Genomic DNA, 11,650 nt, shown 5'->3' with positions numbered 1-11,650 from the left:
GTGGGGGTGGGGGGGATGAGAATGAGAATGAATAGTCCTGTCTCTATATTCTCAGGGTAAGGCCCAGTAAGACAGCTGTAACTGAGAAGGATCATCTGAAGTGAGCACTCAGGCTCTTGTTAAACCTGTGATCGCAGACAAATTTTATGTTTCTCTCCTGGGTCCCCCTTCCTCAACTCATGGAATGGTGCTGCTAGATGATGCTGTCTTAGTGTTGGGCAGTTTAAAGTACATGGTTGTGTTTCTAAGCAGCTAAGGCAGAATTCTCAGTCTCCCAGTTGAGTCTCGTTTGGTGACTGTGTCAGGTAGGAGTCACACTGCATGCAGTGGGGATGCCATGGTGGTTCCTGTCCTGGAAACAGGCCGAGTCTTGTTAGAGGGTGAACCAGAGTAACAGCAAATGCATAGACAGCAGAGTGAGTCATTGTGCACATGCACCAGCAGGACATGGGCCATCAGCCATCAGATGTGAGACAGTGGAGTTTTCTTGTTTCATATACGATAGGAAGCCAGTGAGGAGTTCTGAACACATCTTTGATCTTGTAGTGTGCACCGATGCTTTGGCTGAGGGTGGCTGTTACAATAGTCTCGGTACATTGAGAAATTACCAACTAGTTTTATATTTAAGTTCTTAAAGGTGGAATTTATCACATGACTTGCAATTTTGATTTTATAATGTATTACTGTATTTTCCCTACTGTGAGATAGTTTGTTTCTTGGATATGAAATTTAAGATTTATTAGAAGATCATCTATATATCTGTAACATACATGAATGATGGTAATGTGCTTTTTTTTTTTTTTTTTTTTTTGGCCTTTTTGAGACAGGGTCTCCCCTGTAGCCCCAGCTGGCCTGGAACTTCCTTTGTAGCCCAGGCTGGCCTTGAACGCACAGAGCTCCACCTGCCTCTACCTCCTAAGTGTTGGGATTAAAGTCATGCGCCACCACCACAGCCGCTTGGTAATGTGCGTCTCTAATTTTTGTTTTTCTTCTTAAAAATAATTTTTGTTCATTCTTTGAAAATTTTGTGCATGTATACAATGTATCTTGAGCATATCCATCCCCTACTCCCCAAGATTCCCCCCCTCACATCTCCTTCTCAATATTTATTTAACTTTTTATTTCAGCCACATGTTTCTAATGAATTGACCATTACATTTCTAAATTTCTGAAATGGCCAACAGGTCACAGAAAGACATTTCTTTAGGCACCTGCTTGAAACCATTAGCTTCAGCAAACTGTTGGCCTTGATTCAGGGCCAGAGTACTTCTCTAATTTTTAATTCTTTTTTTCTCTTTAGGTTGTAGAAGGAACACCTCTTGTCAGTGGAAGAAGACTCAAGTATAGACTAAATGGTGATTTTCTTAAAAAGTACTTGATGACTTGCTAACTGCTATAGTTTTTAAACTAGTTTTCACTAGAGTGCTAAATAGTAAATATCTCTTAGTAGTTTGAAGAACTTGCCGATAAACTGCTTATCCTAGTAGTTAACGTGAATTGCTGTTAAGCAACACTGTTACTCCTACTGTCTATAGTTTCTTTTTTTCTTCTGTTTGGGATAAGGTTTTGCTATATTGCACAGGCTAGCTCAAAACTCACTGTGTAGCATAGGCTGGACTTAAGATCTCCTGTCTCAGCTTCCTGAGTACTAGGATTACAGGTGTGCATTGCTATGCGTGGCTAGTTTCATTTTCTTAATAGTACTTAACCACCATTCAGAATATTGTATTTGTCTAGGATTTTACCATCCTGAGCATTCCCATGGTTCTGGAAACCCTACACTGATTTAGATGTTGGGTGCACTACCACCCAAGAGCCAGCCATCCAGTCCTTGCTTACTTGGTTCTAGGTGACTGGCCTCTGGGCTCTTAATCTGTGTCACATTCTTTTCTCAGCCCTTTGCTTGAAAGCTGAATCTTCATCTTTGCCCTTGCACTGTGAAGCTGTCATTGTTACCTGCTTTTATTTAAGGGAAAGCTGAAAGGAAGGACACAGATATTCACTGTTATTGAAAAAGCATAGAGAAGCCTTTGGGTCCATTTCCCTCCCCTGCACTGTTTTATTTTGACAGTTAAGCTTTCTCACATCAGCGTGCTTTCAGTTTACTGGGTTCTCCCTTCTAGGATGTAGTTTTGTGGGCTGCGTTGTGTTCACTGCGAGCTTGGGACCAGGAGGATGTGCTGTCCCTAGTTGACACTCACTGCGTTACCGTGTTCGTGTGTGCAGAGAGAAGAGCTCATCTGCCCCTTGAGGCAGATGGTTTGGTCAGGGAAGCTCCATGGTCTGCACATGTGCTGAGGGACTAAATCCAACTTTGTCCTTTGAAGACTTTGATAAAATGCCATTAACTTGATTTTAAGAAGTCTTACGTGGTAGTTATCCTTAAATGATTTTCTATTTTACTAGATTTGATAGAATGATTTCATATTCTTGAGAATGATATGACAGATGCCCCTCAACTTATGACTGGATACATCCTCATGAGCGCATCTAAAGTTAAAAATGAATTTAATGCATCTGACCTCTCATATGTCCTAGCTTAGCAACAGAGACCACTGTAGAGTGTCTGTGGGTCACCCCTTGGTTATGTGGCTGGCTGGGAGCTGCTGCACCATGAAAGAAGGCTACATAGCATTCAGCTGGACTCCAGTGCGCCACACTTGAATTCGTCCTCTCCTGAATGTGCCTTTGCTTTTGTATTATGCATGTTAAATAGTAGGAAATTCCTAAGTCGAGCCATTGTAAGCCAGGAACTATCTGTAAAATTTTAATGCTTGACCTTTTTATTTATTCTGTTTTAGTTTTAGGGTTTTGTTGCTGTTGTTGTTTGTATATTGTCTTTCCTAGCATCTGTTCTTTCTGAAATCATACTAAAAGATTTCAAACGGGAAGCAAAAATATTCCTGGGGCCACCTGCCTTTTAGTGCCAAGTATGCAAGCCACGCCAGCCCTGTGCCAGACCTTAGACTTGCTTACTGCTGCTGGCTACCTTTTGTTTGCTTTAGCTGTGCATGTCAGACCAGTGCAGTGGAATCCACGCGGAGGTGGGCTGTTCAGGACCTGCTGTGTTCAGAGGCTGAGTGCGCACCTGGACACAACCGTTGTTGCTAGTGGGGAGAAGCGGGGCCATTGCTTGATCCTTTTGCAAAATTTTCTCCTCTGTTTATTTTGGTTCTAATATTATGAGGTTTCTTTTTATGGGATTTTTTTACCACTAAGGAAATTTCAGGGAAATTTTGAGTGATTAATTTTCATAGACTACAGAGTGAAAAACAACTTTGTATATCATTTCATAAATTTTAAAGTTAAGTTATTCTTTGAAGTAAACTTTGTATGTGGAAAACATGAATTTAAATAGTAAATAGGGGCTAGAGAGATGGCTCAGCAGTTAAGAGCACTGATTGCTCTTGCAGAAGACCTGGGTTTGATTCCCAGCACTCACATGGTGGCTAACAACCATCCATAACTCCATTTCCAGGTGATCCATTATCCTCTTCTGTCCTCTTTGGGCACTGCTCAACACAGGTGCACTTATACACATGCAGGCAATATACTCATACACATAAAAAAGTAAATCAGCAGGGCGTGGTGGTGCACGCCTTTAATCCTAGCACTTGGGAAGCAGAGACAGGTGGATCTTTGTGGGTTTGAGGCCAGCCTGGTCTACATAGTGAGTTCCAGGACAGCTGGGGCTACAGGGAGACCCTGTCTCAAAAAGACAACCCCCAAAAATCAGTGGTGATTCTTTTATTTTGTAGAAGCTGTGATTTTAGGAATCTTAACAATGACCACCACTTTTCTGTGATTGCTTACTGAAATATAATTTGCTGATTTGATATTGAATAGTAGTTTGATGACTTTACACAGAATACAGCTCCTTCAGGCACCTTGGCCCCTGAAAGCTAAATGATTTTTTCAGCCTTTGTGGGCTGGCCTGTACCATCAGACTAGGCTGTGGTACCTCACCAGGAGTTTGCCTGTGTGTGTGAATATCTTCTCCTGGGCCTCATGGAGGGCTGGCCTGCCTTAGGGACATTTTCTCTCTCTCTCTCTGTGTGTGTGTGTCTGTCTGTCTGTCTGTCTGTCTGTCTATCTGGGATTACAGGTAGGAGCAAGCACGCCTGGTTTTCTTTCTTTCTTTTTTTTTTTTTCCTAAGAAAGACTCACTTTGTAGCTCTTACTAGCCTGAATCTTGCTATATAGACCAGGCTGAACTCACTGAGATCCACCTGCCTTGCCTCCTGAGTGCTGTGAGTAAAGGTGTGCCACTGTGACTGGCCCACACTGGTTTTCTCAGGGACATTTTTAGTTCTGGTCTCTGCTGTGAGAGTGAGGTGTCTTAAGGATATGCTTTAGATGGCAGAACATGATAGACTCTTTTGATACCATTAATGAAAAGTGAATCCAAACATGAATATTTATAATTTTATACCTACTAAAATTATCCTACCTTGAGGCAGTGGCATTAGATTTTTAAATGTGTAGTTGCCCAGCTCTGTTAGGACCCTGATACTTCAGAGAAAGTGCATTTTGTGTTGCTTTTCAGTGTTCTAACAGTGAATTGCTCTTCTTTCTTCCAGCTTTTCTTTAAAAGCAGGTAATGATGGTTCACCGTGCAGAGTTGCAATGCTTAAATTGAGGACTGTGTTTATGGACTTTGCTCATTGGTACATAGTTAGTCCAAGTAATGAAATTTAAGAATTAAAAAAGACAGCAGGGCAGTGCTCACCTGAGGTTCCTTTTGCCTGGGAGGTTGAGGTGGGGAGCTCTCGTTGAGCCTGGGAGTACAGGGCTATTTTGGGCAACCTAATGTGTGTCTTGTCTCAAAAACTCCAAATATAGACTGTTGTTTTATATGGTATAAATCTAACATGAGTCTGGAGTGATGTTAATTAACCTCTTTTTCTTTTCTTTTAAGGATTCTATGCTTTTATCCTGACATGTGCAGTTGTGGGAACATCTCTCTTTGGGGGTGTTGAGCTGCATTACGTGTACACCCATTTCCTTCCATTGGCACTTGCAGCCACTGTATTTTCGGTGATCTTGAGTGTTTATCTCTACGTTCACTCTTTGAAGGCCCCCAGGGATGAGCTGTCACCTGCCAGTTCTGGTGAGCAGTAGTACATCATGTGTTCGTGGGTGTGTCCAGAGCCTCAGCAGCCATTGCTAGACTTGAGTAGATTGCTGAATTTTTCTAGCTTCAATTATGGAAAATGAAGAGAAATAACATCAAAACAGATGAGGGGAAAAAATTGAAGGGGAGATTAATGTAAAGAAAAACCTATTTTTCCCTCATGATTTTCTACTTCTCATCAGTTTAATGACTAAAACCTTTTAGCATCACAATTTAAGACAGTTTGTTGTTGTTGTTGTTGTTCAAATAGTAAATCCTTTAAAAAACAACGGGCTACAAGTTGTTTGGTTCTTACCTAAGATACTTAAATATATTTTAAAACGTTTCCTATATAAAAAAATTATGATCACACATTTGAAAATCCTCCAGTTTTCTTAGAATTGGGGTATCTGGTCACATGGCTCCCAGGAGGTGAGGCAGCCACCTCTTTAAATGGACATGGCTCTGGCTCCCCAGTCCTGTTCTTTGGTCCTGCCTCTCACCAGCAGCACCTCTACAGGCTCCAGGGGCTAACTGGGACCTAGTAATGGGCAACAGTTCTATTTTAAAGCCTCATGACTAGATTTGGAACGTTTGGGTAAAAACTTTTCCCTTCTCAGGAAATGCTGTTTATGATTTCTTCATTGGCCGTGAATTAAATCCTCGAATTGGTACTTTTGATCTCAAATACTTTTGTGAATTGCGTCCTGGATTGATTGGATGGGTATGTCTTTTTTTTCCTTCTGCCTGGATTGATTGGATGGGTATTTTTTTTTTTTTTTTTTTTTTTTTTTTTCAAATTTCAATAGTGTGACTTTATCTTGTATTTAGAAAGAAATGTTGGCCATTTAAAGAGTTAGGTGATACGAATAGTTACAGTTTTCTATAATTCTGTCTTAAAATATTTTCTTACTATTTTTCAGAGGTTTAAAATACCTTGTTATCGGATAGTAAACATTGCAGAATTTTTGTTTCTTTTTTATATCTAGGAACATGATAGTGTAGATGAATTAATGTAAGAAATACTGTTTCCCTCTCCCTTTCAATAAAGCCTTATTTTGACCTAATTTCAGACTTGCAGGAGAATTGCAGAAATAGAGTCAAGAGTTCCCTGCATCCTTTCCATAGTGTTACCATCTGACCCCATCGCAGCATGATCAAGAACAGCATTACTTATGTAGGAGCTCCACAGCCCTTATTTGGGTTTCATTAGTGTTTCTGCTGTTAGCTTTTCCTGACCCAGGGGCCTCCGCAAGCCCCCACAGTGCATTCCATTGTTTCTTCTTAGTCTCCTCTAGTCTGTAATGGTTGCTTAGTCTCTTGGGACCTTGTCACTGTTTTTGAAGAACACTGATTAGTTGTTTTTAGGATTGTCCCTTAATTTGGGTTAGTCCACTATTTTCTCATGGCAAGAGTAGCACAGGAATGACACCACGGTGCTTTAGTACACAGTACCTATGATTTGTGGGGTTGAGGTGTCTTGTTCCAGTGGTGGGCATGGGGTGGTTGTCTGCTGGGCTTCTCCGCTGGGAAGTACCCCTCCGCCTTGTGCTCAGTATTCCTGGGAGGTGCTTTGAGACGGTCCTCTTGCCTCTTATTCCAGGTGATTATTAATTTGGTGATGCTTCTGGCTGAAATGAAAGTACAGAAACGTGCTGCTCCATCCTTGGCAATGATTTTAGTTAACAGTTTTCAGCTCTTATACGTGGTGGATGCTCTCTGGAATGAGGTAATTCTTATTGTTATTACTGAGACAGGATCTCATTCTCTTGCCCAAGCTGGCCTGGCACTTGATATATGGACCAGTCTGGCTCTGAATTCACAGAGATCTGCCTGGCTCTGCCTTATGATAGTTGGGACTAAAGATGAGGGCCACCATACCTGGCTTGTTTCATGTGTTTTTGAAGTGGGGTCCTGTGTAGTCCATGCCGACTTGAACTTGGGATCCTCTAACGCTCAGCTTCCAAAGCATTAGAATTACAGGAGTGTACCTCTGTGTCTGCATGAGGTAATTAAGAGCAGAACCTTGGAGGCCATGGAGTTAGGCAGCTTTGTGAATTGGTGAATGACTTAGTTTTCCTCTGGGAACTCCTATTTACACACAAAGGCAACAGCCTGACTGGCTGGTGTTAATGTGACTCAGTGGCTCTGGGTTGGCACGTGGAGCATTGGTGGGTGTGCCCATGGGTATCACCTACTCTATTAGAAACGACACTCTTAAGTATTTAAGGTTGGTGGAAAATATAGTTTCTTTATTATAATCACATGAAAATATATGGTTAGTAGATTAGGATGTTTTTTGGTCATTACAAGGAAGGTTATTTAGTGATTTTTTTTTTTTTTTTAATTTTTAAAAATGATTTATTTACTAACAACATACTTAGAAGAAGCATATCATTACAACACAATTGACATATTCAATAACGTTTTCCTGAGGTAGGATGCATCTCTTTCAAATTTGGCTGTAAATTTTTAGGTTTACAGTTGAATTATTACAGTTATACAATATTGTACTCAGTATAAACCCTATAAGACATAAATTAAATGATGTTTTAACCTTTAAAAAGATCTCCATTTCATTATTAAAATACCCAGTTTCATATAGAAAAATTCTTTTTCAATGCAATTGACATTGGATGTTTGCACATGCATTTCTAATCTCTATATACATGACTATCACTGGTCACAGTCGCCCACCTTCTGAGCTCCTTGGCATCTGAGCATGAATACAAACTCGTCAGATAGACAGCCTTCCTCTCCCACTAGAGGCTCCATACTCTGCCATCCCTGTCACTGTCCACTGTGTTGTCAGCACCCTCATCCATTCCCCCTGTCTGCCCTTCTGGTAAATCTAGTCAGCCAGAAGTCCCTGTTCCAGGAGGGTCAGCTGTTCCTCATCTACGGCAATCCATTGTCAGTATTCCTTTGGATAGAATTGGGGTCTGCTGTTCATTTTTCCAGTAGTATGTTGGGTTACTGTCTGGAAGAGCCTTTATCTATCCTAGCCAACAACTCGACTGAAGGTATCGCCTATCTGGCTTTGTTGTTTGTCGAGTAACTTTTAGTTATGTATATGTATGCTCTTATGATATTATGTTGGCCCCTTTAATCTTTGGTTATACTTCCCTTTTGGGTGTTTAAGGACATACAGTTGGACCAGATAAACTGATTTGTTTTTACTCTTGAGGTCGTTAGAGGATTTGTTCCTCAGGGGTCCCATGGGGTTGGGAGGAGCCCCTGGCTCCTTTCTTTTACCAGCTCCATCCATGTGAGGATAAGTCAAAGGTCCTGCTCGACCATTGTTGGCTCCTCTTGGAAGCATGGAGGAAATGATTCCTCCGTGTTGCCCCTCCTCTTTATAGACTGGACACTGGCTCAAGTCCATCTGGTGGGGTCTCCTCAGCTTCCTTGATCAAGAGGCCAGATGACCCACCACCATTACAGGACATTTTGCGCGATGCTCATAGTCCCTGGGAACTAATCGATCCAGGAGGGCAAGGAGCAAAAAGTGTCCTTTGAATCCCTCTGACCCAATTAGTATAGATCTCAAGGTATGTCTGTTAAACATCCAAGAAGGTTAGTTCCACTATTCTGGCATTTTTAATTACTGTGTGTCTTGCAGATAAATCTTGGGTAATGACCAGTTGGTCTCAAATAAACCTTATCTAGAGATATTTTTCTTGATCTTTTATGTATAATTTGTCAGTAGATTGTAGGAATAATATGGTTCCCTCTGGTTTTCGTGACTAGCTAGGCATTGTTTCTCTCTTGTATCGTCTCCCCCCTCTATCATGGTTTTCCCACTTAAGGTGCCTGCACTTCCCTGCCTTTCTTCCTTACTAATACCCTTGCTCCCATGATCCTACCTCTGTTGAACTGTTTCTTTCTCCTTATCCCCTAGGTTCCTCATATCCCCTTCCCTCCCCCCTCCCCTAATCTGACCCAATTTTTATCCATATCTCCCTTCTTAAGGTCTGTTGCCTACTATTCTCCTTCAGGTTATTTCTTTTCCTTTACCTCACTGTTTCCTTACCCTTGTCCTGGTTCCTGCAGTTATGTCTGTTTGCATACTTATTTATCAGAGTCTGATCCTAGGATCCACATATGAGGGAGAACATATGTCGATTTTTTTTCTGAGATTGTGTTACTTCACTTAGTATAACAGATTCTAGTTCCATCCATTTACCTGCACATTTCATGATTTCATCTTTCTTTACTGCTGAGTAAAACTCCATCGTATATATGAACCACATTTTCATTATCCACTCATCAATTGAGGGACACCTAGGTTGCTTCCATCTCTTAGCTATTGCGAAAACAGCAGCAACAAACATGGATGTACAAGTGTCTCTGCAACAGGACAAGTTCTTTGGGTATATGCCAAGGAGTGGTATAACTGGGTCAAATGGTAGGTTCATTTGTAGTTTTCTAAGAGTTCTCCACACGGCGTTGCGGAGGGGCTGAACCAGTTTGCAACCCCACCAGCAGTGGCTTTTTGAGACAGGGTCTCCCTGTAGCCCCGGCTGTCCTGGAACTCACTATGTAGACCAGGCTGGCCTTGAACTCACAGAGATCCACCTGCCTCTGCCTCCCGAGCGCTGGGATTAAAGGCGTGCGCCACCACGCCTGGCTACTTAGTGATGTTTTGAGATGGTCTCACTGTGTAGCCCTTGCCTAGAACTTACTATATAGATCAGGCTGGCCTTGAACTTACAGTGATCTCCTGCCTCTGCTTGCTAAGTGCTGGGATAGACTGTGTCCCTGCACCCAGCTTCAGGCAGCTAATTCTTAATGTTTTATTGTTGGTGTTTACAAATACAGAATAGCTGTCCTTAGATGGATCACTCAGAATCAAGATGCCTGAGAAAACCACCTTAAATAGAGATTAGTTGCCAACCAGTGGCTGTTCTCATGGTTAATAGGTCATTAATGCCTTCTGCTACATGAAGACTAATAGTTTCCTCTGTCCAATGGAACATAATCATTTGAGAATTTTTTCCCTAGGGCCAATGTTATGACTGCTTTATTGTTTCTTTATAATTATCTCTATAAATTCCATGACAGACATTCTTTTTCTCCCCTCCATTAGACAAGGTCTTACTGCATACCCAGGCTGGTCTAGAACTCATTGTGTAGCTCAGGCTGGCCCCAAACAGGTTTTATGAGAACCTGTTGATATTTGGAGAGTGCCCCTGTGAGCCTGAAGCAGTTAAAAAAAGAAAAACACCTCAAACTATTATTTGGTCATCAGTTTTTCCCCACTCTTACGCTTTAATTTTAGCCTTCCATGAAAGAACTAAAAATGCTCAGTCAGGTGGTGCACACCTTTAGTCCTAGCTCTTGGGGAGGCAGAGGCAGGTGACCTTTTGAGTTTGAGGTCAGCCTGGTCTACGTAGTAAGTGCCAGGCCTGCCAGAGCTACATAGTAAGATCCTGTCTTAAAAGACAAAAAAGAATGCTCAGTCAGAACAACTTTGAGAGTGTGATCCTGGTGCTCCTGGAACTCTCTTTTTCTTTATTTAGGATGGCTAGGGCCTCTGAGGTGAACAGACCTCCTTTCTACATAGCACACTGTTTATAGGTTCTTGTTGCTCCTGTTCCTTAGCACAGGCCCTACTTAGAGCCTTGGCCATTATGAAAATGCTAACAGCTCTTGATCTTGAAGTCCTTTAGAATTTTGAATTCACCCCAAATTAAGCCTCTTTTGAAAGTAAAAAATGACTGTAGTAAATATATTTGGTATTGTTAGAGCAGGTTTGTCTGCTTTTGTATAGTAGATAGCTCCTAAAGAGCAGGCATAGAATAATAATTAAGTAGCTGTGTCACCTCAGAGATCCTTTCTTAGCCTTCCTTTCCAGTTAGCCGTGATTACTCTGTTCACCACTTCTTTCTAGCTTTATTTATTTAGGATTAACCCTTTTTACAGTATTTATTATTTTTGTGTATGAGTGTTTTACCTGCCTGTATATAAGTACACCTGTGTTACAGTGTCCAAGGAAGCCAGAAGAGGATATTGGATCCCCTGGAACTGGAGTTAAGGATGATGTTAGCCATCATGTAGGTGCTGGGAACCGAATCCAGGTCTGCAGGAGGAGCCAGTGCTCCTCACCTCTGAGCCATCTCTCCAGCCATCTGTTATGTTTTAATTGGCCTGGAAGGTCATGTTTTCTCTATACATTGATTTCTGTTAGCATCTTAAGGCAAAACTCTTGTGTATTTGTGGTGAGTGCTTGTGCACGAGAGAGAGAGAGAGAGAGAGAGAGAGAGAGAGAGAGAGAGAGAAGGTGCACTTGAATGTGGATGCTAGAGGACAGCCAGGTTGTCATTTCTTGGGCACCATCCATCCTTTTTTTTCTTTTCTTGGTCTTGTTGAGACAGGGTCTCCCTGTAGCCCCAGCTGGCTTGGAACTATGTAAACCAGGCTGGCTTTGAACTCACAGAGATTCTCCTGCCTCTGCCTCCCAAGTGCTGGGATTAAAGGTGAGTGCCACCACACCTGGCTATCCAGCCTTTTTTTTTTTTTTAATATTTAAAAAAA

At 41.7% G+C, this 11,650-nt stretch overlaps 1 protein-coding gene and 1 non-coding gene across 2 annotated transcripts in view; one reads left to right on the top strand and one right to left on the bottom strand.

Moving 5' to 3' along the window:
* Nucleotides 1–11,650, top strand: part of Lbr (lamin B receptor) — a 32,141-nt gene that overhangs the window by 14,292 nt on the left and 6,199 nt on the right. Inside the window, exons 7-10 of the mRNA XM_008823720.3 lie at nt 1,301–1,355; nt 4,919–5,110; nt 5,734–5,837; nt 6,717–6,842. Of these exons, the coding sequence (XP_008821942.1) occupies nt 1,301–1,355; nt 4,919–5,110; nt 5,734–5,837; nt 6,717–6,842 (477 nt within the window). The remainder of the gene's footprint in view (nt 1–1,300; nt 1,356–4,918; nt 5,111–5,733; nt 5,838–6,716; nt 6,843–11,650) is intronic.
* Nucleotides 1,126–1,262, bottom strand: LOC115068573. The gene has a single exon (XR_003847918.1). It is a non-coding gene; the product is annotated as a small nucleolar RNA SNORA2/SNORA34 family (small nucleolar RNA).

The sequence above is a fragment of the Nannospalax galili genome, unplaced genomic scaffold (genome assembly GCF_000622305.1).
Source record: "Nannospalax galili isolate Female #2095 unplaced genomic scaffold, S.galili_v1.0 scaffold368, whole genome shotgun sequence".
Classification (NCBI taxonomy): domain Eukaryota; kingdom Metazoa; phylum Chordata; class Mammalia; order Rodentia; family Spalacidae; genus Nannospalax; species Nannospalax galili.
Note: the sequence above shows the minus strand (reverse complement) of the source record. Positions and strands in the feature narration are given on the sequence as shown.